At 41.6% G+C, this 27029-nt stretch overlaps 1 protein-coding gene and 1 long non-coding RNA gene across 6 annotated transcripts in view; one reads left to right on the top strand and one right to left on the bottom strand.

Moving 5' to 3' along the window:
• Positions 1 to 27029, top strand: part of ATG7 (autophagy related 7) — a 148593-nt gene that overhangs the window by 39126 nt on the left and 82438 nt on the right. For all 5 annotated transcript variants that reach the window (XM_083429128.1, XM_083429129.1, XM_083429127.1 and 2 more), the window contains exon 17: positions 1878 to 2000. In XM_083429128.1, the coding sequence (XP_083285254.1) occupies positions 1878 to 2000 (123 nt within the window). The remainder of the gene's footprint in view (positions 1 to 1877; positions 2001 to 27029) is intronic.
• On the bottom strand, positions 3499 to 21995 carry LOC310672304. The gene is made up of 3 exons (XR_014508510.1): positions 21499 to 21995; positions 16627 to 16683; positions 3499 to 4115 (listed from the first exon to the last, which is right to left on the bottom strand). It is a non-coding gene; the product is annotated as an uncharacterized lncRNA (long non-coding RNA).

Below are 27029 nucleotides of genomic sequence, written 5' to 3'. Positions count from 1 at the left end.
TTTGAATAACATGTATCGAGCTGTTGGCGCTCGATACAGTGCCAAGAAGGATAGGGCCTTCTCTGTGGTGGCACTGCATTTAAGGAATTTGCTCCCGGATCAAATCCCCTAGTGCCCATCTGATTACTTTTGTAAGTCACCTTGGAGGCCCTGGGCCAGATTTAACTAACCCTGTGCGCTAGCAGAAGCCAGCACAATGGGGCTTTCCCAACCCCCCATATCTGCTCTGGAGGTTCAAGAGAACCTTCACAGCAGTGCACAGAGGGGAAACAACGGAGATCGCTCCATCTGGCAATCAGAAACGCTTGTACTGATGGAATGATCAAATCAGCTCCACCTTCTATGACCAAAGCTAGGATAAATTATATTTTAAATTAACGCTAGGTTATAGTGGTGGTACTCGAACTGTTCACAATTTATTCAAATTTTGGGCCATTTATTTATGATGCAGAGACATCACCTTGCCAACAAAGGTCCATATAGTCAAAGCCATGGTTTTCCCAGTAGTGATGTATGGAAGTGAGAGCTGGACCATTAGGAAGGCTGATCACCGAAGAATTGATGCTTTTGAATTATGGTGCTGGAGGAGACTCTTGAGAGTCCCATGGACTACAAGAAGATCAAACCTCTCCATTCTTAAGGAAATCAGCCCTGAGTGCTCACTGGAAGGACAGATCGTGAAGCTGAGGCTCCAATACTTTGGCCACCTCATGAGAAGAGAAGAATCCCTGGGAAAGACCCTGATGCTGGGAAAGATGGAGGGCACAAGGAGAAGGGGCCGACAGAGGACGAGATGGTTGGACAGTGTTCTCGAAGCTACCAGCATGAGTTTGACCAAACTGCGGGAGGCAATGGAATACAGGAGTGCCTGGCGTGCTCTGGTCCATGGGGTCACGAAGAGTCGGACACAACTAAATGATTAAACAACAACAAATTTATGATGCTGAGAGCAGCTTACATGTGGTTCCCAAGCATTCCCTCCCCCCCCCCGGCACCTTAGAAAGGCAGACCTGCTTAGCTTCAGCGCTGGACAGGATAACAGCAACACTTCCTTAAGTCAATACTGATTTGCCTCCCCACTCCCTTTCAAAGAAAACCTCTGATAATAGTGTCTGCTTTTATACGCAGCACAAAAACTTGCTGTTTCTTTGGAAATTATACTGCATTTTTCTGCCTCCCCATTCTTACCATGCACATTACCTGGAATACCAATTTGACTAGGTAGCTGTGCTACAAGATGGCATTTCGCATTCGGTATTCGGTTTGATTCAGGATCCTGAACTCCTAGTGTAATTAGCTGTATAATGCTGTCAGCTAAAAACAATCAGAAGCTGGATACTTCTGAAGAGATGAGCAGGCAACAGGAGGGATATGACTGTTTGAAGACTCATACTTAAATAGGATTGAATTTCATGTATTGAAGCCTAAATTTCGTTCTTTTTTTAAGTAAAATATCCTGTATGTGAGCTGTTCTCTGGGCTTGCTTCATTCAGAAGTTAACTGAGATAATGTTTGCATTGCAGCTGTATATAAATTGCACTGGTTGCAAGGGAGACTGCTGAGTTTCACAAGTGGCTGTGAATATCGTCATTATTCATTTGTGATGGGTCTATCCTTGAAAAGCCGAGTATTGCTATATGTATTTGGGTAGTGTTAAATTAATTTTATTGTTCACTTTTGGCATAGGCAAAAGTAAATCTGTATTGTACAGTATAGAAGATTAAATTAGGAGGCTGTGATTTATGTGTTTGTTTATTATTTTTTCCATCTTTATTAACAGTAACGTGTTGTGTTTTGTTTAAGTTTGTTTTGGGATGTGATTCTGGAACAACAACAAAAAGGAGTAACATCCTTCCCTCTTGTCTTTTGTTTTGCAGGTCCTTGAGCAGTACGAAAGAGAAGGCTTTAATTTCTTAGCAAAGGTTTTTAATTCCTCACATTCCTTCTTGGAAGATCTCACAGGCCTGACTCTGTTGCATCAGGAGACCCAAGCTGCTGAGGTAAGGTTCTTCAAAGTGAATCGGTTGTTATAGGAGCAGCTTTGTGAATAAAATACATGCATATGTATATACACACACGCTCACACACACATGCTCACATACATTCACCTATTACTCAAAAACTCTTATGCTGGTCTGTTTGTGTGCGTACACCAACTGTGAGAATTATTAAGTAGCAGTTGCTGTTCCACAACAAGAGTTCCTTTACAATTGTAAGGAAAATACAATGGAGGAAAGTTGTTTCTTTCATCACCTGGATGCAAGCTTCCCAGAAACATGTGGTTGGCCCAGTATTGGAAAAGGGATGGTGAAGCTGACAGATCTTTCGTCTGGCATTGCTTTGAATATCCAGCGAGGTAACAAATGAAGAAGGGAATCAGGGCAAGTATCAGCATTAAGTCTTACCTGGGTGCTAGGCCCATGGCAGCTGCTTAAGAATACCAGGTAGCAACACTGGCCTGGTGTAGTTGCCTCAGTTTTATTATTAGATGTCACATTTGACTTTGCCTTTGACCATTATAAACTTCAATTTTTTGGTATGATTTTATAAAGCTCTTTTCAACTGCAGATTAATGTTGAAGTCTGACATTTTTTGTAACAGGAAATTGGTTTGAAGTTATGACCAGAGAACAGTTATTAGAGTGCAATTTATCTCCTCAAAATATGGATAACCACAACTTTTTCCACTGTTGCATGACTCAAGAACTACTTTGTCTATTTAGCTTCAAAATGTGCTGTGTAAGAAGTATTATTTCCTCCGAGAAAAGAGATGGGTCAAGTATCAGCCAGTTAGTTTCTCTAGATGTGTCTGGAGGCATTGCTACTACAATCAGCCAGTGTGATGTAATGGTTAGAGTGTTGGACTAGGGCCTGGGAGACCTAGGTTTATACCCCACTTGACCACAGAGCTCACTGGTTGACCTGGGGCTGAGAGAATGTGACAGGAGAAACATACCCCACCGGGTTGTTGTGAGGATTAAATGGGGGGGGGGGACTATGTACCCCACCTTAGAGAAAGCTGGGTTGGAAATTTAAGAATAATTAAAATTGATAAACAGTAAAAGGACAAGGATAGCACTCTGCTAGAAACAGCTGTTCTCTCAGCAGAGCCAATGAAATAGCCCTGCTTCCATCTCTCTCTGTTCTAGCCTGATGGAATAGCTGCTGTTAGGTGAAAAATTTTAAATCAGTGGAGGGGCCAGCCTGATGGAGCTGGTTTTCCTTGCAGAGCCAGTGAAATGGCCCTCCAGCCCTCCTTCTTTGGAAATGGCTAGTAAAAAAGGGAGGGAAAGGAAACGACAAAGGAAACAGACAAAGAATTATCTGAATCACAGTTGTAGAATTCACTGTGTAGATTCAACATTACAGATACACCATGATCAAGCAACTTATTGTAAACTAGGCATGCCTCTGATTTACAAGGTTGCTGCCTGCTCAAATTTTTTAGCCCACTCTGCAAGGCATTCCCCTTATTCATGCTGAGCTACTCCAGCAATTAAAGTGAAAAACAATAGCCTGCCTACTTACAGAGGAGCTCTGGGTCACCATTACATATTTGCATAACTTTTGATTAGGCTGCATGCAAAAACTTGAAATGGCAGTTTATTCATCGAGTGAAACAAGCAGGGGTTGTTGCTAACATAGCCATTCATGCAAGGACTTCTGCTTGTTCAATGGAACCTCTCCACCTGCTCCCCCCTGCCCCCCACATCATCTTTCAGAGGATTGAGGGGACAGATTTGGAGAGTGTAAAGAAAGAAGAGGGAGGGGAGGTTCTGCTGTGCAAGCAGAACTTGTCCAAATGGAAGGCCACAACCCCAAAAGTTTATATTAGGGGTTTAGAAATGACAAGGTATCCTAAAAATGCCAATAAATATGTCTTACTCTCACATCTGGTTTTAATCCGGCAGGAAGTCATTACCAAAAAAAAGCTAGAGAATTTCATTGTATCTTCATCCTGGCTTTATAATGCAATAGCTGTTGAGGTCAACTCCCACTTCATCCCAAGTGGCCTTGTTTGCATTGAAGGCTGTTCACTTGGGGAATTTCTTCTGCTTGCTCCCAATCCTTAGCTGATGTGGCTGGTCTGTCTCCATATATACCTAGGGTTTATAGCTAGTTCAGAGAGAAAGCATATTAATAGTCTCTAGTCAGGATGCTGAGATGGGATAAGACAATCTAGATTCACATTGTGCTAATCATACCATCTGACTTTTGAAACAGACTCTTAAAATTCTTTACATATTAAAAGTGTTGGAGGGAGTGTGTGTAATAATAAAAATCATATATAAATTAGTACTCATTGATGTATAAGCCTTTTGCTTTATTCTGTCCTCCTTTCTACCTCTGCATCCCGCCATTTCTTCCTCCAAAATGACTGTATTTCCTCTGTGCTAAAACCCTCATCTTTCTTCTAAAGGTATCTTATTTAGATTATTATAGTATCCTCTTCCTTGGCCTTCCCTCCAACCGCCTGTTCTTAGTAAACTAAAGAACAAAACAAGAAAACTTGCAAACTCTCTGAAATGAATTAATTAATTTAAACTGTTGGAAACAGTAATTGAGAGTAAGCTGCTTGGAATCTGTTTCTGGAAAAGTGATTAGAAAGTTTCTTGTATTTTCCTTCTAGTAAAACGTCTATTCTGTAAGGTGTGGTGTGTGCAGCAGAGAATGTGTTTCAGTGCCCATATAATCTATATGCGGTATATTGCATCTCTTTGCCATTGAGTTTCATTTTGAATTTTCATTGCATTTTCCTATAAGACAATCCTGCTAATGTAGTCACCTACCACCTTCACCTGAATTCTTTTGAAATTTGATCATGATACATCCTGCAGTAGAGCTGCAGTTCATTTTCATCCAATTTAATAGGGTTGTAGTTTACTCAGAAGTGATAATCAGATCAGAATGTCTGTGGCAAAGGTGCCATATATAATTTTAATAGCAAGAGGGGGCAACTGCCCTCATCTCCTGCCTGTGCGCATTCCGTAGACATCTGGTTGGCCTTTGGGGGAGCAGAATGCTGGGCTCGATAGACCTTTGGTCTGATTCTGTAAAGCTCTGAAATCAGCTGCCACATGGCATTAACTTGGTGAATTTACTTAACTACTCTGCTCTTCTAGAGTGTTTGGTTCACTTTAGAGCAGCATCCTGTCTCCTCCTTCCTTGTCCACTCTGTTCACATAGAATATTGTTTTCATTTTAGATCAAGCGCGAAGCTCTTGCCATCACGAATAATGATGTTTGTAGCTTCTACCCTGTTAAATGAACAATTGTGCCAGTTTCTTGACTGTGATTTTTAGTCACCAGTAAGAGATGGTTCTAGACAGTGGAAATAATTGGCAGTAATAGCAAAGATAGATAAGCTTACTTGATCAGTTGAAGCTTTTAACAGATCAGTTTTTGTAGCAGAGCAATTACTGAAGGATGGAGAGAAAAGACAATACCAATAGCTAATGTGTTCTGAGTCTCAGCTTTTTGTCACAGGGAAAAATGAAGGCAGATTCTTCCCCTTCCCTCAATTAAAAGTCTTCATGTAATTTTGGAACTTTAGTAGCTTATTTAATCTCTAGAACATACACAGCACCCAAAGATTAAGGGTCATAACTAATTCCTAGTCATACTGACCCATTGTAATCAATCAAGTAAGTCTACTTAATTGGATACCACTGTATAAGTACCGTATTTTTCGCTCTATAACATACACCCGACCATAACATGCCCATAGTTTTTAGAGGAGGAAAACAAGAAAAAAAATATTCTAAATGAAACAGTGGATGTATGATTTTTGTGGTTCATGCTGTGGCCACAGACATGTGATCTGACGGTGAGTTTGGGGTAGCCCAATGCAAAAATCCTGAGGATCCATGTGGATCCATGCTTTGTAACCACGTTTTTGCACCACTGCGGCCCCAGGCAACAGTGGGTGTGTGCTTTTTTTGGTGCAGGCTGTAGCCATAGACATGCTATGTGATCTGATGGTGAATTAGGGGTGACCCAGTGCAAAAATCCTGAGGATCCATGTGGATCCATGCTTTGTAACCAGGCTCTCTGTCCCTATCTTCCCCCCACTAAGCGGCTCTTCTCCTGCTTTGCTGTTTCAAAGCGAGCCACGGAGGAGGGAAGGAAGGGGAACCATGGATCCTCTGCTCACAACTGCAGCAGATCCCCCCGCCATCCGTAGGCATTCACTCCATAACACGCACAGACATTTCCCCTTACTTTCTAGGAGGAAAAAAGTGAGTGTTATGGAGCAAAAAAAACGGTAATTCCTTGCACTGGGTTTTGAACATAAATATATTTGAGAGGTCTTTGCATCCCACACTCTGTTCCTGGTTTTCATATCTTTTCACCTCTTCATTCAGAACTTTTAATTTGTTTTCAGTGGCAGAGGGTGTTGAAAATATTAATTGACTCACTCCCTTCTGAAATATTACAATAAATGCTGCTGGCCTTTTTGCCAACGTAAAGCTTAGAAACACTTTCTTTCCCTCCAGTATACTTGTAATAGTTCTGAGTTGTCTCTGCCTCCAGTATTGAAATGATCTGTTGCAGGCTATGGAATGGATTCAAAGACTCCTGTACATGAGTGGAAGGCATTTTTGTGCTCAGATTTTCTTCCCAAGTTGCTGTCCTGTTGTGTACTATTATACAGAGTCTCCCAATCATCTGAAATGGTTTTGGGGTGGGCAGGTAGCATAGGAGGAAACTGGCACCTCCTTTCCCCATGCATGGTGTCTGTCATTTTATGCTTGAAAATATTTTGTATGGAGCGAAAACTACGGTATTTGGTCCACATGTTCAGATGTCTCTACTTTTTTAAGAGGCCTTCGTATACATGGACAATTAGCATGTCAGTGAGGGAAAGGTGTTCTAGCTTAGTCTGTCTTATGTGTACTTTCAGTGCAGAGAAACCTCTAATGTGCAATCGGCGCTAAGACTTTTTAAAGCAAGTGAGGAATGTTAATTGAAAATATGTGAAAAATAAATATTACATCTGCAATTTGTCAATCATGGCTATTTTTAAAAGAACCACAACAAATCCCTACCCACCCGTCTCTCAACTATATCAGATGTGGCCTCCTCTCTGAAATTTATGTTTGCATTTTTAAAGGTTACGTTGTTTTTGCAGTAGTAGCAATAGTTTAGCTTAGTTTAGTTAATTTGGTATAGAGACCATAAATGTCAGATACAGAGCTGGGTTATCAAGACAACCACAACATGCCTGCACACAGATTGTGCATTTGAAAATAAATAAATAACAAAATAACAAAAAAATAACAAAATCCACTATCAACAATAATTTAAATACTGACAGTTTTGATTTGGAACTCTGATGTTCCCTTTAACAATTGTGTTCTAGGTTTGATTGCTACCGGAAGTAATGTGGCTTGTTTTTTTGGAATCTTAGGGTTGGAATCAGCCATTAAAACTGAAACATAAAATTCGGCTGAGTTCCCAAAATGTAAAGAAAGTACTGGGGAGAGAAATTGTGATATACCCTTATAAAAAGTACAGTACAGGAGAACATACACTAGCATTTCAACTGAGCCATTTTTCCAGGACAAACTCTCAAATACCAATACAGTCTCGACCTTCCATAAGTGTAACAACAGCAGCAAGAATAAAATATTTATATGCCGCCCATCTGATTGGGTTCCCCCAGCAACTTTTTTATTATTTTCAACGAAAAAGATTTGGTCACTTGATGACATGTGATTTGCTTTGGGTGATGCTTGAGGGTTGGTAATAATAATAATAAAAAATATAAAGTAGGCTTTAAAAATTAAACTTGTTAAGAGAAGGAATCATAGGAAATCTGCATTTAAAAATGCCCTTGAAGAATTCAGGCTCTTCATACTAGCAAAGTTCTGAGTTTTCATGCACCTTTCAGAACACAAAACTATTACGTCTGTGGACAGCTCACCTCATATATATTGCGTAATTATTATACCTGCTATATGTTGCGAGCGGTTGCCAGTTGTGGCATACTGCTTTCCAGTCTTGCATATAAAAAGTGAAGGAGTAATAAATGGCGCTTTTAAAGAGCTGTAAATTCCTTCCAATTTTGTTCCTTTGTTGTGAAGCACCCTACAGGGATATGGTTTTAACCTCTTTCTGTGTCTTGGCTCTATGAAAGTGGATTGACTAATCTGTATGCGAGGGCCTGCCCACATTTCTAAACCCCAGAGCTGCGTACCCAAATCCCAGTTGAACAGTTTCAAAATGTGTAGCCCCTTAGCCTGCCATTCTTTCCTTCGGGACAGACCTCTACATAATGCCCCCCTACTACACTTTTCTCTGCAACAGAAGCCAGACTTTTGCCTCGCTGAGCCCAGTATCTTGTCCCTTGGGGTTCACATTTTGCACTGTTGATTCTTTCCTCTGGAAAATCTCTGTTTGAAATGGAGGCAGCCAGTAGTTTTTATGAAAGCTGAAATAATCTAGAGGGAGGCATCCGTTCTCATGGGGCACATTCTCTTTTTGTCCCACTATCACCTCTCTCCAGATAAGAGTTTCAGGTTTTTGAATCTATTTTGAAACCAGCAAAACAGAGATGTGAACAGACCACGAGTACTGATCCAAACCACCTTCAACTCTCCAACCATACTTTGCTATCCTACAAAGCGCTTGTTTAATACTGTTTCTATTTACTTTGTTGACCAGCTCAACCCACTCATGGTTTTAAAAGCAGAGTGACTCAATCATAGCTTTGCCAGGCTGGGCTACATACTGTGAGTGCTGTCATTTTGAGACATGGTTATCCGTATTTATCTCGTTCTTAAGTTTTACCCGTATACTAAATATTTGTTCCAATCACTGCCACCTCTTATTGACTCTGAATAAAGACTGTTTTAGTCTCTTATTATACATTTTATTGACTCTGCAATCAATTCCGAAAATACACTAAACAATTCCTTATCAAGCAAGGTACAAAAGTTTCCTATTGTCCTCCTATTGTACTTGAAACAAAGATAATTCTGGGGCTTTGGCTTTAATTTTTATACACAAGAAGCCTGTAAGTCCAAAGAATGCTAGCTTCATATGGTGTGTAGTTCAAAAGTTATTTTAAAACCCCTGCAGGCATTATGTATGTTGTGGGTTCATTCCCAGGAAATTAGCCCTTCTGGAATAAACAAACAATGGATATGGAGAATCTAAAACCCTTTGTACAGTCTCAAACCACCATGCAGTGCTGTTAATTGTATTTCCTCCCTTCCTCCTAGGTCACTTGTATCCTAGACATATAACCCCACGTCTGAGATATAAAACAGCTAACTAATCACAAGGGGGTAATTGGTCAGAAAAAAATTCTCTTGCAAGCGTAATGAAACATAAGCTTTAACAATCACATTTCGGATAATGTAACTATGGCTTGTGATGGTAGAACTGAATTGGAAAATTATAGAGATGATGCTGCAAGAAGCATGAAGCAATAGCGTTCTTATCCCTTCACGTTTTATAATGGTAAAAATAAAACGTCTTTTAAAGATGGAATGTAGTTTTACTGGGAGTATTTTATTATGTTGCAGGAAACAGTACCTGCTTCTTACATTATGATTCTATGAAAGCTTCCACGTACATTGAGAAAGTAATAAAGTACTATAAAATTATAAAAGCTGATCAATAATGGGTGGTTTCTAGCTTTTGCAAATGGTTTGAGTGCCTGTTTGAACTGAACTTTTACACTGCCAGCTCCATGTTCCACTTTCCCGGCCCACCCCAGCTAAGGCAGACACACATCTGAGAGTCATGTCTATCGACAAAAGAAGCACTTACAGCAAATCCCAAGGTGCTTCAGATGCTCATGAACACACACTTCTAGCCACTAGGGAGCTGTCCCTCAGATCTGCACCCTGTGGAGCAGTTGCAGCAACAATGAGCCCCTGCCCTCTGCCAGCTTATATGTCCTCTCGGGACAGGTTGTTGCTGTTCTTCCTGCTTCAGGCTCCTCCTGGTTCTAGGAGACAGCGGGGCAGAGGAAGGTGGGGAGTCTAGTGGCCCATCTGCTGCCAGAACAGCCCCTTCTTCTTCCTCTCCATCCTGTGCACCCTCCTCTTTCTCGGACTGCCCCGGCTCTTCTTCCTGCCTCTGCCCCATACTCTTCAGAGCCCTGCCAGTCCCTGACAGGCACCTTACATGAGCTCGGCGAGCCAGTGTCAGCTTGTCTATAAGAATCAACATGATGGAGCCCAGCTTCATACTCCACCCCCATAACTTCTCACTCTCATGGGAGACAACTGCTAGCTGCAGGTACTTCTCTGTCCTGTTTTAAAGAAGACAGAGAGAGACTCGTTCTAGATTAAAATGTGAAGCACTATATGCATGTGCCTAGCGGTTCCTGGCACTCAAGCATATGCCCAGTATTTTCAGAACTAGTTTTACTCCTGTTGGCATAGCCTGGCACGACTTGAAGAATCCCTACCTCCTTAGTCACCTACTTGTTTGCCTGAAAAATTGTGTCAAAGGTACATTCGCCAAAAGGAGTCATTCGGTCTGGATAGCGTTGGGCATGCAGACGTTGCATGAAATGGAGAGCATTCTTACTGTTGGTCTCTAAAGATAGGCTGCTAGTGGAGAAGGGAGGCAGGCTTGGTGTTAGTATAAGCCACCCAGAAAGAGGTCTAAGAGTGCTAGAGAAAAAGGCAGGTGAACTTGGTTGCCCTGTGTAAGTTGTGAGTACTGAGATGACTAGACAGGTGCTGTAGTCTAAAAGCTTTTGGAAGCACCAGCCATTGGGGATCAGAAATATGGGACGAAGGAGAATACAGGCGTACCTTGGAAGTTGAACGGAATCTGTTCCGGAAAGCCGTTTGATTTCCAAAATGTTCGAAAACCAAAGTGTGGCTTCTGATTGGCTGCAGGAAGCTGTGGAGGCTCCATCAGATGTTTGGCTTGCAAAAAAATAGTTCGCAAACCGGAACAGTCACTTCCGTGTTTGTGGCGTTTGGGAGCCAAAACGTTCAAGAACTAGGCTGTTCAAAAACCAGGGTACGACTGTATAGTTCTCTAGTTGCTGTAAAATGTTCTGAAAAACTTAGATTACTTTCTTTATGCTTTTCTGGTCATAATAATATTTGCATCAACCATATTGTGGCTCATACATTTTTAACTGTTTGAAGTGTTTTGGGGATCACTGATTTTAAAGCTATGTAAATTAGGCATTTTTATTTGCCTGCAAGCAAAATTTATAAATCTTTTGAGTAGTTTTTGTTTCAGAATATCCACCAATTTTTAGCCTTTGGCATGGACTTTAGCTATTGCTTAGGTAGCAAGATAGTTTAAATTTTATTCTTCTCTAAATTTTTATAAGGTCTTATACACGCACTATTGCAGTTGGGCTTTTAAAATTACTTTAAAATTGGTTGCCAAATAGATAGTTTACTTAAAATATTTTTCCTGATGAAGTGTTTGAGCTTTTCCATGCAATTTATATTCTACTTCTTTCAGTATGTTCCAGGGCAATGAAGAATAAATAGGCTGTTTGAGACACTTTCTGCCATTTTTAGCGTTCGAAACTCCCATTGTTCTAGGCATGTTTTGCGACAGGGAATTTAAAGTAAGCAGTTTCTGAGCTCTGGAAGCAGTACTGCGCCTAAGATTTCAGATTAAAATTGCCACTGCTTGAATGAAAGGAGGACCTTTTTCTGCCTTTCCCACTTCTAGCCACTCTCTGAGGACTGCAGAAGGGATCCTGATAAGAATATCAGGGGGGCAGGCAGGGGAAGTATGGCTTTGTTTTTTGCAGTCTTCACATGAGGACTAGACCATGTGAAAAATGAATATAGGATTTTAGCTGCAGTTCATTCATTTTCTGCTTTTGTATTCTTATAAAAAAGTGTGCCTAGACATTCCATTGCAGCACCCATAACCTAGGTTTAATGTGCCATTTAGCTCCTCGCTTTCATATCTCAGTTTCTAACACTGGTCATTCTCATGTGATGAATAAGACAAAACTACATGCAGATAAACCTTTTGCTATATTCAAGAACATAAATAATAGCATGCTGTGTCCACATACAGACAAACACTTGCCTGGTATGTAGGCCCCTGTAGGTCTTTGGAGTTGGAAGAGAAAAATTTGGTTGCAGTTGTACAAATTACTTCCAGATGTAGATTTCAATAAACACATAGTGTTGTTGCTTTACCCGAAGGTGCTGTAAATTTCTTGAGACAAGTCTGCATCTAGTAAACTGTTGAGTATTTGAATACTAATGAAGTCACTGTATTCTGTGTGAATGCATTCTCTTAATGCTGAATGTTTCAGGACTTTTCCACTAAGATGACTTTTTAAGAGGATTGTATTTTAATAGTCAGGGCCGCATTTGGCATATGCGGCGCTGGGGTGCAAATATCTGCCCAGTGCCCCCAAATTTAGTTTAGCTGCCCCCAAATTAACTTTAATTTAGCTTTTTTTGTGAGGAGGGGATCGCTCAACCTGTAGCAATGATGCAAGCAGCCGTGTGGGTGCGGACCCTTCCCCACAGTAGGGACGCAAAGTGAGGGAGCGTGGAGGGGGAGGCCACCGCGTCCTTTTTTGCCACAGGTACCTGCTGGGTGCTGAAGTCCCATCCCAATTAGTTGGACTCGGCAGGCGCAGCCATGGCAGCCTAAGGCGGATGGGCCTCACTGCCGCCATCCATGCACGGCTGGAACAGGGCAGGGAGGAGGCAGCCCGGGCGTCAGCTTTTGCCTCAGCACCACCTCACAGAAACGGCTTGGCTGGCCCCTCTCCTGGGCCCAAGCTCCACCAGGTCCTGGTAGTTATTAACCCACCTGCCCTGCGGCCCCTTCAGGGGTGGTGAAATAGGACCCGCCTCTCACTCGCCCAGGTCCGGGGATTGAAACGGCGTTGATGGCCTCGTTACCCAGTGTGAGTCGTCCTCCTCTCAGTCGCTCTTTTCCTCAGGTTTCTGGGCACTTCAATCCCCCCACTTTTTAATTCAGTGCAGTGGTACCTCGGGTTGCAAACGCTTCGGGTTACAAACGCTTCAGGTTACAGACTCCGCTAACCCGGAAGTAGTACCTCAGGTTAAGAACTTTATTTCAGGATGAGAACAGAAATTGTGTGGCGGTGGCAGCAGGAGGCCCCATTAGCTAAAGTGGTACCTTAGGTTAAGAACAGTTTCAGGGTAAGAACAGGCCTCCGGAACGAATTAAGTTCTTAACGAGAGGTACCACTGTATACAAATCACACAACAAAAAGCCGCCTGAAAATAAATGGTGTCAGTCATGACACTTAAGAGGAAATGAGATTAAACTACAGTCTCGTTCAGATTAGTAATGAGGAAAGGAAAAGGAAAGGAAAAAATGCAAGGTTAAAAACCTGCAACAATGACAAAGCGGAAAAAACTGCTTTTGTTTCCTGACTCGTCAGGAATATTTGGCGCTATGGCGTAACAAAGCGACGGAGGAGGGGAACGGGGACTTTCACTCCATTGCTTTTCACTGCCACTGATAGAGAGGGAACGGTATACAGTACTTATACGTTTGGTGCCCTCCAGAATTCAGCGCCCAGATGCCCTGCACCCCTTGCACCCCGGGTAAAGATGGCCCTGTTAATACTTGACATCTATGTTTGTATACTTATGACCCCAATCTATCCAGAAGTTCCTTTAGGAGTTCATGTTAGAGTAAACAATGGGAGGGTGGTTATGTTTTGATGGTAATGTAGATGCACTTTGGGCCATACCTCACAATTGCCATCTGCAAATTTTGTACACATGGGACTGGGTCTAAACATGTCCTTCCATTAATTCAGAGGCTCCTTCCATTCATTTGTGCAAGAGAGTTTGATCCAGGAGACATTCTTGCTGGAGGAAAAGGGGAGAGGTAATTTCCACACATTTCTGCACGCGCACACCCGCTGCCATGAGGTTCAGAAGGTTTCCCAGTCCTCCAGAGCATCCTTCGTCAAAGTCCTTCATCCAAGTTGTTTATAAAGATGTTGAACAACAACGGGCCCCATGACAGAACCCTGAGGCACCCCCCTTGTCCCTTTTTACCAGGATAGTAAGGAACCATTAGTGAACATTGTTTGTTTTCGTTCAGTCAACCAGTTATAAATCCACCTAACAGTAAGCTCGTCAAGCCTACATTTTACCAGCCTCTCTGCAAGAAGCTCATGGGGTACCTTTTCAAAAGCCTTACTGTAATCAAGATTCACTGCATCCACAGCATCCCCCTGATCCACCAAGCTTATAACTCTTATTAAAAAACCCCCAATGAAAATAATAAAAATGCAAAGATGATTGTAAATTGTATAATGTGGAGGAAATCGAGTGGGGGCGGACGGAAGTGGGAGGAAGGACAAAAGAATAATATGATGGATTGAGGAAATATAAATGTAAATGTATGGGGGGATGGGGAGGAAATTGTGTTGGTTTTGGTACATCTGTATTGTAATGTAATATGTGAAAACAATAAAAGAGAAAGAAATAAAATAAAATAATAAAAATCCCTGTTTGGCCACTATGAAACAAATTCTCAAAGTGATGGTGTAAGACCCAGACTACAGGTTACACATGGAAAATGTGCCTGCATTTAATCAAATAAAATGCACCACACAGCACCATTGGGTTTAGAGTTTCCCTGCCCCTTGCAAGCTATAACCAATAAAGTGGGCAGAAGCAAGGAAACTCTGAGCTGCTGATAGAAGCCACAGGTTTCTCATAATATGTAGTTTGGTCTGAAGCTGCATTGGGCATCTAAAGTAGAATATATAAATATTCTCATTTCGGTTTCAGCAGGAAAAACCTGTCCTGAGAGCTAAACAGCTTTCAATAGGTTCCAGTATTTCAGAGAGGCGACACTTTTATTCCTGGTTCTAAAATTATTGGGTTGGGAGAAGTTAGCCTATTCAGTCTATGCTGAGCCTTTGGGGACAGCCCATGTAGTTTGTTTGTGGTTAGCAAAGCTAAGTTGAGCAATTCTTCTGGAAGACTATTGAACTTGAAATAAAATGAGACTGTAGAAACCACTGTTGGGAACTAAAAAGACAGGGAGAGAGTGCCAGCCCAGAACCATGGCAGACAGTGTTTAGTTTGGAAGCCAAATGGAGCAGAGCCAAGCAGCAGTGCAAAACGCACAAGTCACATGAGAAATTAAATGAGTCTCAGTCGGTGGAGAATGTTTAAATGTGGCCTGTGTTTTAATAGAGAGACATGAAGGGACAGAAGCATGATAACAGCATGGAATGATTTTCCTGCAGTGAGTTATCTCTCCTGGCTTGTAATACTTGTAAAGGGTCGCTGCTGTTTTGCTCATTTCTTGCCTCGGCTCAGTATACCTGAAGCAGTGTCTCCACCCCCATCGTTCAGCCCAGACACTGAGGTCCTCCTCTGAGGGCCTTATGGAAGTTCCCTCACTGCGAGAAGTGAGGTTACAGGGAATGAGGCAGAGGACCTTCTTGGCAGTGGCGACCTCCCTGTGGAACGCCCTCCCATCAGATGTCAAGGAGATAAAGAACTACACATCTTCTAGAAGACACCTGAAGGCAGTCCTGTATCAGGAAGTTTTAAATGCTTGACATTTTACTATGTTTTTATATGTACAGTGGTAGCTCGGGTTAAGAACTTAATTCGTTCCGGAGGTCCGTTCTTAACCTGAAACTGTTCTTAACCTGAGGTACCATTTTAGCTAATGGGGCCTCCTGCTGCTGCTGTGCCACTGTCGCGCGATTTCTGTTCTCATCCTGAAGCAAAGTTCTTAACCCAAGGTACTATTTCTGGGTTAGCGGAGTCTATAACCTGAAGTGTCTGTAACCTGAAGCGTATGTAACCCGAGGTACCACTGTACTGTAAGCCACCCAGAGTGTCTGGGGAAACCCAGCCAGATGGGTGGGGTATAAATAATACAATTATCATTATTGCTATTGGTGTCCAGGCGCACCTCTGTTTATCTCCCAATAGCAGCCACTATAGTTTAGCCGTCACATTTATGCAGCATCTTATTGGACAGAGCTGTGATGCATGTTAGGTTTCTGGTTTTTTTGGGGGGGCGGGTTGCCTTGCCTTGCTTTATTGAAAGAATCAAACACGGCAATACAAGTGCAGCTACTGAATCTGAGGGAAATCAAGTCACTCCTGCCTTCTCTTGGCAGGGAATTCAGACATCCAGTGACAGCTGTGTGTGTGTGTAGGACTGCATTGTTGCCACAACAACCTGTTGCAAAGGGAGAAAGCCCCCTGCATTTACTTTCTGCACAGCCAGTGAAGAGAACTCAGTTTCATCTCCTCTCTGGTGTGAGCCAATGCTCTGAATAGTTTCAAATTGTTAGCACTGGGAGCAGATGAAAGGGGACCCCTTGGCTATAGGTGGTACCAAGGGGCCAAGAGTGAGCAAATGCCCATCCTAAAAATAGCCTGACAGTCTGTTAGCCCAGCATGTCTGAATGTGGATATAACTTGTTTCTGTTTGTATCATATCATACACCATATTAAATGTGAGATGGCGCTTCCCTTCCTCTCCCCTCCAGCAGTCTACTTCACATTTTCACATTTTCTGGAGCCTCTGCTGCTCCTGGCCATTCAGGTTTCTGCAGCTGTCCTGTTTTTGGATTGGGACCATAGTTTAGACAGCACTCTAAAAGATTTTTTTTGCATTAAATTCTTTCATCGACACTCACCGAAGCTTACCATGGAAAGGTTGTTTTAGATCTGCCATCCATCTGCCTCTCTCCTTCCTGCAGAAAGAGAAGCACAAAAACTTGTGAGAGCATGCATAAGGAGGCTATTTTGAAATGTCATTGTGTAAGACTTAGAGCAAGCCTATAAAGATTTTTATTTGCATTGACTTATTCCGTAACTAACTGGCAGCTTTATGGATTCAAAAGAAGCTGTAGAAATCCTATTATTACGTCTTCCGGAGTTCCTTATATAATTGCCTTCTCTTTTTTTTGCCAATGGCTTTAAAACAGGGGTGGGAAACCACTTCCAGCCTGAGGAATTAAACCTTGCCAACTTTCCAGGGGCATGGCAAGAGGCATTTTTTTTTGGGGGGGGGGGGAGTTGTACATATTTTACATTAACATTAAATACTTACAGGTGTCAATATTATGCATTATATTTACAAAATCAATATATTTTGTATTTCTATTTTATGTTTAGGTTTAGAGGAAATTGTGTATAAAATATATCTATTCCTAGGGAAAGTGTGGAAGGTGGCGAGGCAGAACAAAATGCCTAACAAATGATTCAGAAATGTCATGTGGCTGGTGGCTGGATGAAGTTTGCTAGAAATGGCTTCATGGAGGGGCTTGGTGGGTTGCATTAGACCCACATATCACAGATTTCCCACCGCTGCTTTCTAGTGACTGGAGATGGCCAAAGTTGTCTTTCAGCTCCTTTTTTTTTTTTTTTAAGGCTTCTTTTTCTTATTTTGATGATGTTTGATTTTAGGTCTCAATATTTTGCTTTGGAAATTGATAAGGCTTTGCAATAGTTCATTTACTGTGCTTTTTTTTTTTTTTTACAAATACCTCAGCTATTCTGATTTTACTGATTTCGCTGAACCTTGTTTGTGTATCATTAACAACTCACTGGATGCTTCCTAACACTGAGCCAGGAGATGGAAGAAAATCATCTTTAAGATACTGTTTTTACTTCTAAAATAAATCTGGTAAAATTTGGTGCCCTCTAGAGAGGGGAGGGAGAAGGGGAGAGAGCACCCTTTAGGCACCTGGGATACGCTTATGTCAACTTCACTTTTTACTTTCTGACCCACCTCTCTCCTGACCCCTATCTCTTGACAGTTGGAAAAAGAACTGCATTGCAATGACAGCTACGTTTCCAAGGTTTTAGGAGCCGAAATAGTCCTGTGGAGCTATTTCTGGCTGTGGAAAGCCGGAAAGAAAGGCGAGGTATAAAATTATGCAAGGGGTGTGGAGAAAGATCAGCCTCTCTCATACTTAGCACTTGAACTTTTGGCCATCCCCTGAAGCTGGATGCTGGAGGATTCACAACAGATAAAATAAAGTACCGTACTTTTCCGTGTATAAGACTAGGTTTATTTCTTTAAAAATCATGCTAAACAATGGGGGTTGTCTTATACATGGGTAGTGCATTTGATTGGTTGCTGCCGTGGCTGTTAGCAGCTATTGTGCGTGTTACTGGTTGCTGCATCAATGGGTGGTGTTGATTTGCTGACGCTGCGGCAATTGGGCGGGTGATTGGCAGCTTCTGCTGGTGAGGGGACGCGGATTTTGCGACGCATGCGGGTGAGTGATTATAGGCAACCCCCCCAAAAAAGCTCAACAACCCTGGGTAATCCCCCCCCCCAATGCTCCACAGCTCTGGGCAATCCTCTGCCAAAAAAGCTCCACAACTCTGTGCCGTCTCCCCCCATTTCCTGAAATTTGAGTCCCCAAAAATAAGGGACGTCTTATACATGGGGGCATCTTTTACACAGAAAAGTACGGTATTCCCCTCACAAAGTGCATAGCTAAACCATGGAATTCACTCCCAAAAGATAAAGGGATGGCCACTTTAAAAGGGGGAAATTGGGCTATGTTCTCCTTCCTCTCAGAGATAGCATGCTCCTCTATGGCAGATGCTGGGAAACACAAGTGGGGAGTATTGTTACACTCCAGTCCTGCTTTCAGGCTCTCATAGGCAGCAGGCTGGCCACTGTGAGAACAGGATGATGAACTAAATGGGCCAGGGGCCTGATCCAGCAGCCTTTTCTTACGTTCCAGTTCCTTGATCATTTTTGTTGTCGTTTTCTACACATTTGGTGGCTAAAAAAAACAAACATTGAAAGGCACTCGTGTTTCCTGATCCTATGAAATGTAATAATTTGTCAGCTATTCTTTTCCAAGGTAAGCCCAAAGGCTTACCGGCTTTGCATCATGCTGTATACTAATGTTAATATCCCTGACCTTTTAGAAAACATGCTAATTGCAGCAATTTACTGTGTTGCAGTAATCCTGCCCCATCTCCCTCCCCTCATTCACTGTGATGCTCTGATGTCAAGTTCATGAAAGCTCTTGCTTCTGGGTGAAGGAATGTTGGCAATTCAGATTGTGAAAGAGACAAAAAAGCCTCTTACAAAAAAAATGCTTTAATATGTCAAAAGTGTTACTACACTATTCGTCTTCAAGATAACCCAGTGAATTCTGCTCTAATTATCTCATTTGACATCTTCAGTCTCAAATTAGCTGCTCTAATTATTATTAAACTTGTATATGACCAGAGGGGAATTTTAAGTTTTGGTCAGTATAAGTTCCTTTGAACACTTACTTAAACAGAAGGTTGAATCCATATTAATGTATTACATAGCAAGTATATTTCTGTATATTCCTGCCAACCTAGCATTCGAAAGCACGTCAAAGTGCAAGTAGATAAATAGGTACCGCTCTGGCGGGAAGGTAACTGGCATTTCCGTGGGCTGCTCTGGTTTTGCCAGAAGCAGCTTAGTCATGCTGGCCACATGACCCGGAAAAACTGTCTGTGGACAAATGCCAGCTCCCTTGGCCAGTAAAGCGAGATGAGTGCCGCAACCCCAGAGTTGTTCACAACTGGACTTAACCATCGGGGGTACCTTTACCTTTATATTTCTACTCATAGAAAAATACAAAAAAGTGGAAATTTAAGGGTATTAACTTGTTGGCAAAACTTTATTTGGCCGAATAGTAACAGTAGCTGCCAGTTCGTGTGTTCTTTTACATGGTGTTTCTCTCAGGAATTATTATATCCTCTAAGCTGTGATCATCAAAATCTCAATCACAGTTTATGATTTGACTTAATTTGGTATTTCTAGAGAGACGTCACAGGTTTATGACTTTAAATCATGGTAAATGAAATGGAAGCATGTAAATATGGTCCTAGCTAAATTTCTTTTTATTGTTAGAGAAGAGGGAGTGTAAGATTAACAACTTGTTTTACAGTGAAGATGAGATCTTACTGAACTGGATTAATTATTGTGTCAAACAATTCTAGTTTCTAATGAAAATCAGATGCTGTACAAATCAGGTGCAAATTCTGGGTTCAAACATGCCAGAGAGTCAGTGGTGGTCATCTGCATGTTAATATACACCAACGTGCTTTACACAGAAGTAGTGTGTCTGACACCAAATGTCTCTGCAACAGTGTCATCCCTTTGCGAGGGGGTTGCATTCCAGGTCATTGTGCACTTGCGTGAAATCAGAAACCCATTGCAAACACTTGCAAACACCCTGTTCCGCTCCTACCCCCATTCCACCCTTTTAGTGATGTTTCAGTTATGTCTTTGATGTTTCTAGGTCACTTCCAGGTTCGGGGCTGTGCGCGTGTGTACGATTGTGCACATATTGGTCACTCCTAAAACAGGAGTTGCCTGTAGTTCAACCTTTGGGTATTTTATTTGTTGGAAATGCATGTATAAAACAGTGAGGTGCAAGACAGCTTTTCTGAAATCCTAATATGGGGAGAGCTTTGGGACTGCTATGGAATAAGGTTTGTAACTGGCATCGTTTTCACTTTACGGGGATGTGGTAAGGACCTTTCTTTGTATCAAGCTGAAGTAAATTTAGAGAGTGCAGTTCAGGGATATATTTAAGTGGGAACTTCATACAGTGCTGCTTTAGCTTTTAATGGGTGAAGAGGGACTGTGGGAAGCAAACAGTGTAACATCAAATTTTAAAAAGTGGATTGGTGGGGAAAAGATTCCAGGAGAGTACAATCTATTTTGTGGTAAATTGGTAGAAAGCATTATTATTTATCAAGCATATAGAAGGTCATATAATTGGTCGTCTTAATATGCCAATAGAGTAAAAAAGAAACAGAGTTGCTGCTCCACTGAGAGATCTAATATTTGGTGTTGACAGAATTTACACAAACATCAACACCACGCTTTTCAATTAGCAAAGGAAGTAAAGTCAGCTACCTCTGGGAAGTTTTGCACAGATGACAATACTGCTGTGTTAGATCACATGTAGTAGGAATGGTGCACTGATTTGCATCATAAAAAAAAAAATCAGAAGAATAGACATCAGCATCCGCTCCCAAGGGTTCGAAATTAGCAGGGCACCAGGCGCATTTTGCACCTAAAGATTCTCCATTTGCGAGCACCTCAAAAAGTCTGGGTGCTATTTTTTGTGCATGGCTGAGATGCAAGGATTACTGAGATGTATGTTCTTTGAAGCCTCAAAGTATATGTTAAGGATAGGCAATATGTTAAGGAGCTTAACAGTAAAGAGTAGTGTTTTGAAAACTGAAGTTTGGTACCAGTATTTTTATTGTAAACACCAAATTAAACATGTATTATCAATTTCTGCTAAAAATGTGATATTAACAATGTGTCACTTACGTGAATTGCGTATTAATTCATGCTTATCAAAATAATAAAAAGTGTTGCTGACACCCCCCACATGGCAACTAGACATTCTGTTTGGCACCCACAACCCAGGTCCAGAAGCCATTTGGTTCCCAGCTTTTCTATCCCAGTTTGTAACGCTGCCTCCCCCCACCCCCAAAACCCCCAAAACTAGTTCTTGTTGTGAGGAAAAACCTGCCTTGCCTACCTTTCAGGCATCTTGCTGCTGCTTCAAACTTCAATGGAGTTTTGGAAATTCAAGCAAAATAGCAAAGGCACTAGACAAAGTGCAGTTCGGCATTGCTCACTTATCTTCCAGTCCAAATAGTCCCTCCGTCATGCCTGCCTCTCTCCTATCCAAATATGCAGCTGCTCAGGTGAGGAGGAGGAGCAGATTCTGTTTTGCTCTTGACTTGGGAAATTAGTGAGGGAGCCTGAGGAGACCCCGCTGTGGTGCTGCCCCTCCCTCTGCCCCAGAAATCTTCCTGAGCTGTGAGCAGGCTTGTAAAGCAATTAGAGACAGACAGACAAGACTACCTCCCACTGGCCCCTTTCAATACTAGCAAAAGAGAACACCAGGACAGGACATACTGTAGCAGGCTTTCTGGTGTAATAGGGGGACACCTGACCCACCCTAATCAATGACTACTAATTCTGATGGCTGTCTGCTACCTCCAGGTTCAGGGAGTTGCTGGAGAGCAACAGTAGGAATGGGCTTTTGCTTTCATGTCCTGCTCCTGAGATGTTCAGAGGCATCTGGTTGGCCACTGTAAAAGGCAGACTGCTGGACAGGTTTGGTCTGATTCAGTAAAGCTCTTAGGTTTTGGAAGCTCTATTCCCCCTTGTTGGCTTCCCCTTCCGCTGCAGTCTCCCATGCAGGATTAGGAGACCTTTCTGGGCAGATTTAGTGGGAGGACATGCGTTTCACCCCATGCCTTGGTATTTTCCACTGAAGACTGCCACCATGTATTTTATGTTGTGTATCAACCCATGAAAGGAATTTATAAGCTACCTCTAGGTAAGAATGTGACAACCAAATTCTGATGTGTATTGTTGAAGGACACTCATACACAATTCAAAGTGCTGGTTTTGTCATATACATGACCTTGTTATACGAAGAACAGTCTTCTCAATGTGTAGGCAAGTATATATGGGATCAGCAACAAAATCTTTATTCAAGAAACCCCAACTTCAGAAGTTAAGGAGATAGTTACTAGGGTTCAGTGTGGTACCTTGAGTTTGGAATGCCTCCTTAAATATTTTCTTGTCACTGACCAAGTTTTCTGTTTCTTGATGGAATTTACTCTTGACATCTTCTGGTTAAATTCTATATACAATGGTACCTTGGGTTAAGAACTTAATTCATTCTGGAGGTCTGTTCTTAACCTGAAGCACCACTTTAGCTAATGGGGCCTCCTGCTACCGCTGTTCTGCCGCCGCACGATTTCTGTTCTCATCCTGAAGCAAAGTTCTTAACCCAAGGTACTATTTCTGGGTTAGCGGAGTCTGTAACCTGAAGCGTATGTAACCTGAAGCGTATGTAACCTGAAGCGTATGTAACCCAAGGTACCACTGTACTTTCTTATCATTGTAGTAAGTGTGTTGCAAATGGGTTTATGTTTAGTTCAGCTTTTGTACTGTGCAAGTTTTTTTACTCTTTCTCTGTAACATACTTTTGAACATAATTTTCAGATGGCAAGTTTTTTTAAAAAAAGAAGTAAAATTAGCACCCATGTTCAATAAATACTTCACCTAAAACATTTTTGTTTCACCCTCATAAAACAGGAGAGGAGAGTCAACAGGCCTTGAGTTGTTGTTGGACTCCAATTCCCATTAGTGCCAGCCAGCATCACTAGTTCTGAGGGGGGTTGGAAATTGTGGCCCTCCAGATGTTGTTGGATTACAAGTTGGCCATCCTTGCATCTAATACAGCATCTAATCGAAGGGGTGTCTCAACTTGGGGTGGCTAATTTGGACATCCCCCAGTAGGGTGTGTCATTTTAGGGGGTGAAAGTTAATTTTTGCAAATTTCTTCTTCACTCCTTATTTTTGGAATTTGAAAGTTGAAAAATTCTACATGCCCTAATTCCCGCAGCCTCCTCTCTCTCTCTCTCTCTCTCTCTCTCTCTCTCTCTCTCTCTCTCTGTCTGTCTCTCTGTCTCTGTCTCTCTCTCTCTCTCTCTCTCTCTCTCTCTCTCTGTCTCTCCCACACACACAGAGAGAGAGAGAGAGAGAGAGAGAGAGAGAGAGAGAGAGACGATTTTCCCCCTTTTGCTTGTGGCATAGTCCTTTTTTGTTCCATTGGCACACACTTGTTGATGTAAAAAGATGCTGGCACAATCTGCTACTTCTCTTCAGATTGCCAGGGTCACTCTTAAGGCATTGGAATTACTATGAACATTTCAGCAGTGTATATATGTAGCAACAACTGCTAGTTCACACATCAAATTTCTCTATTGGAAATGGTCAGGAGGGATTTTGTGCAGAGGAGCAAAAGGATTCAGGGTTTCTCCTGGCATTCTGCCACTTGAACGCTTTGCTGGAAAGTGAGCAATAAGGGATGCAGTTCTTCTTTTTAAGCTTTTACAAGCATGCTTTGTTTTTAATGTGTGTTGCAACTGAAAAGCAAGTTGCAGTAAAAGTCAATGAATGCAAATCAGAAGGAACGTTTAGTAGACATTTCCTATAATTCAACTAGCCATCGTTAGCTGTTGCCATGCCCTTCTTCTTACCTGCCCTAAACAATTTACCTTGGAAGATGCAGAAAATCAAATGCAAGGTAGTTTTCATAAAAATTGTAGTCAAACTGTTCTGGATTGCGTGGTTGGTGCTGAAATAGCAATGCAAAGTGAAAACATCTGCCTGACAATCTGCCAGGACCTTTAAAAGTTAATGAAAACAGCAAGGAAAAGGAAAAGTGAGATATACAGGTTTATGCACACACTTTTGCTTTGGCTCTAGGTTACCATGGCAAAAGGTAACTGCTGAACTGCTTGCCTCTAAAGGTGCACAGCTATATACTCTCCCTCTGTTACGTGCGCTGTTAGAGCTTTTCTTCTACTTTTAGTTTACTCCTGACTGAGATTGTCAGAAGTTGTTGGAAAAAAGAACCATTTGCTGTTTTGAGTAATTTTTTAAAAGGTACTTTCTTCTCCTGGTATATACTCCTAATATATACTCAAATGAACTCCTTACAAAGGAAACAAAACCCAGACAAAGGAACCTCTTAAACTCCCCACTGCTTGGAATTGGGGGAGGCATGACAATATAATCGGCTGTTGGGATGTTGTGAATCATTGTTTTTACTGACAAATGGGAAGGGCAACCCTCAATTTGCAGATGCTCCATTAATGAAAGCGATGTTTCATGATTTCCTCTCTTTGTATTTAAGCTGGCATAGAATATTCACAGTAAGCTGATGATTGGAGTAAAGTAAAGGCCTATAGGATGATACAACTTTGCTTCAGAGCATTACCTGAAAAGTCACTTCCGTTTTCCTTCTGCTAAGTTTCCTGATTTGAGAAAAAATAAAAGGCATTTCTCCTGAATCCAATCTTCTAAATGGCAAGCAGTTGTACTTTGCCTGCCAAGAGTTTATTTCACATGTGGTTGATGCCAATTTTCTTCTCACATATGCGAAATTCATTTGGCCCATAGTAAATAAAATACATATAGTAGATTTTTAAAAATATATTTTTGGAAAAGTGTTGGCATTTAAAGGAAAACAGCTTATTTAATAATCTCTCTCCTTCAGTAAACAATTAAGATTTTAAATCTCATTAGAGACTGCCAAATAACTAACTTTTAAGACGCAAAAGTTCATGGTTATGAAGTATTTTCATTTTATTAGGTTATTCTTGGAAAAGTAAAGTATCATGTGATAATGCATCACAGTACATGCATGTGTGTGTAATTCAAGCATTGCGCAGTGATTTCCAATGACTAGAGGTTTATCAGTTCCCTCTCATAGAAGAGAACAGAAAAGTCTTTATTCAGAGTTTGTTTAGTGGAACTCCTTTAGTGCCCCTTCACAGTAGGGTATCTTACAGAATGACTCTCATGGTAATGCTCTGTAACAAATAACTGGCTTGCTGTATGTAATTTTTTTTTTAAAAAAACGAACTTGCCACTTGCATAACCTCTTCAAAACGTTTAGCCACATCAAACAAATATACAGAGAAGATGCAATCTACAGCAAAGTTTTCAGTTAAATTTAGTAGTTTAGGTTAGTAAGGTTTCTGCTTAAACATCGTTTATCAAAATTATTCCCTTAATAACAGAAAAGAAAACAACACTAAAAGAATAAGATTGCATTGAAGATCCCCAAAGCTCTTATGACCTCTTCTGCTGCCCACCCAAGGATTTATTTGCAGCCAGTTCCAAACAGCTGTGCTGTTTTTATTGCTTCAGTATATTTACAAGATTTTGAATTGTAACTAGTGGTGTCCGTGTGCAAGCAGAACCGACTTCAGCCTGCTCAGCATAACTTCCCCCTCCCCCTCCTCCCCCTGCACCCATTCAGATATGCTGCAGAGCGTTGAGGGTCCCTCCAGAGCAAATTAGGGAGCAAGAAGGGGAAGTTCTGTTCCACAGGTGGAAGCCTTGTGCGATGTTGAATGCTATCCTTTTATTCTGGTCTTACACAGCTCTGCAACAGGGGTTGAAGAGGGGACACAAATTTTAAAATAGCCATTCAATTTTGGCTTCTTTGTTTGGAGAAATGAATGGTGGCAAACAACTTGGATGACCATGGCCCTGGCCATCAAGCGATACCTTGGGAATGTTCTGATAACTGCTTCACCCTTAGTTACAAATACAGTGGTACCTCTGGGTTGTTGGGTTAAGTTGTCGGGTTAACAACTTAATTCGTTCTGGAGGTCCGTTCTTAACCTGAAACTGTTCTTAACCTGAGGTGCCACTTTAGCTAATGGGGGCTCCCGCTGCCGCAGCGCTGCCACCGTGCGATTTCTGTTCTCATCCTGCAGCAAAGTTCTTAACCCAAGGTACTATTTCTGGGTTCGCAGAGTCTGTAACCTGAAGCTTCTGTAACCTAAAGCATCTGTAACCCGAGGTACCACTATAGGGAATAGTTCTATAGTTGGTGGGGAAACCACTGAAAGTGCCTTTCTACATGCCTTTGCTATTTTAACTTGGATCATGGAAATAATATTCCAGGGTGTATTTTTAGTTCACGTTTCAAACTGGAATGTGATATAAGAAAGAAGGTCGCCCCTCTTAAAGGCCACCATTTAGTGCGTACTGTAGTATCTTCAGATGGGATTCTACTATGCTTATGGGATTTCTCTAATGCTTTTAATTTTTATTTTCTTTATAAAATCCTTTTGGTACAATCTGACTGCTATGCTTTAGAATCCTACCGTCCAACCCACTTTCAAATATTTGAATAAGGCAATCTTATTGCATGTTCTCTAGACTGAAGGCACCCAACTCCTTCAACCTTTCTCCCATAGGACTTGGCCTCCAGGTTCCTCACCATCTTCATTATATATAATTTTATTTATTTATTTATTATTTATTTATTTATTTATACCCCGCCCATCTGGCTGAGTTTTCCCAGCCTCTCTGGGTGGCTCCCAATCAAGTGTTAAAAACAGTACAGCGTTAGATATTAAAAACTTCCCTGAACAGGGCTGCCCTCATTGTCCTTCTCTCGACACATTCTAGTTTTAACAATACCCTTTTTCTGAAACTGGTGCTCAGAATTGGCCATAGGCTTGT

Source organism: Podarcis tiliguerta, assembly GCF_965153285.1.
Source record: "Podarcis tiliguerta genome assembly, chromosome: 2".
Classification (NCBI taxonomy): Eukaryota; Metazoa; Chordata; class Lepidosauria; order Squamata; family Lacertidae; genus Podarcis; species Podarcis tiliguerta.
The sequence above is the reverse complement of the archived record's forward strand: the minus strand, read 5'-3'. Positions and strand labels throughout refer to the sequence as shown.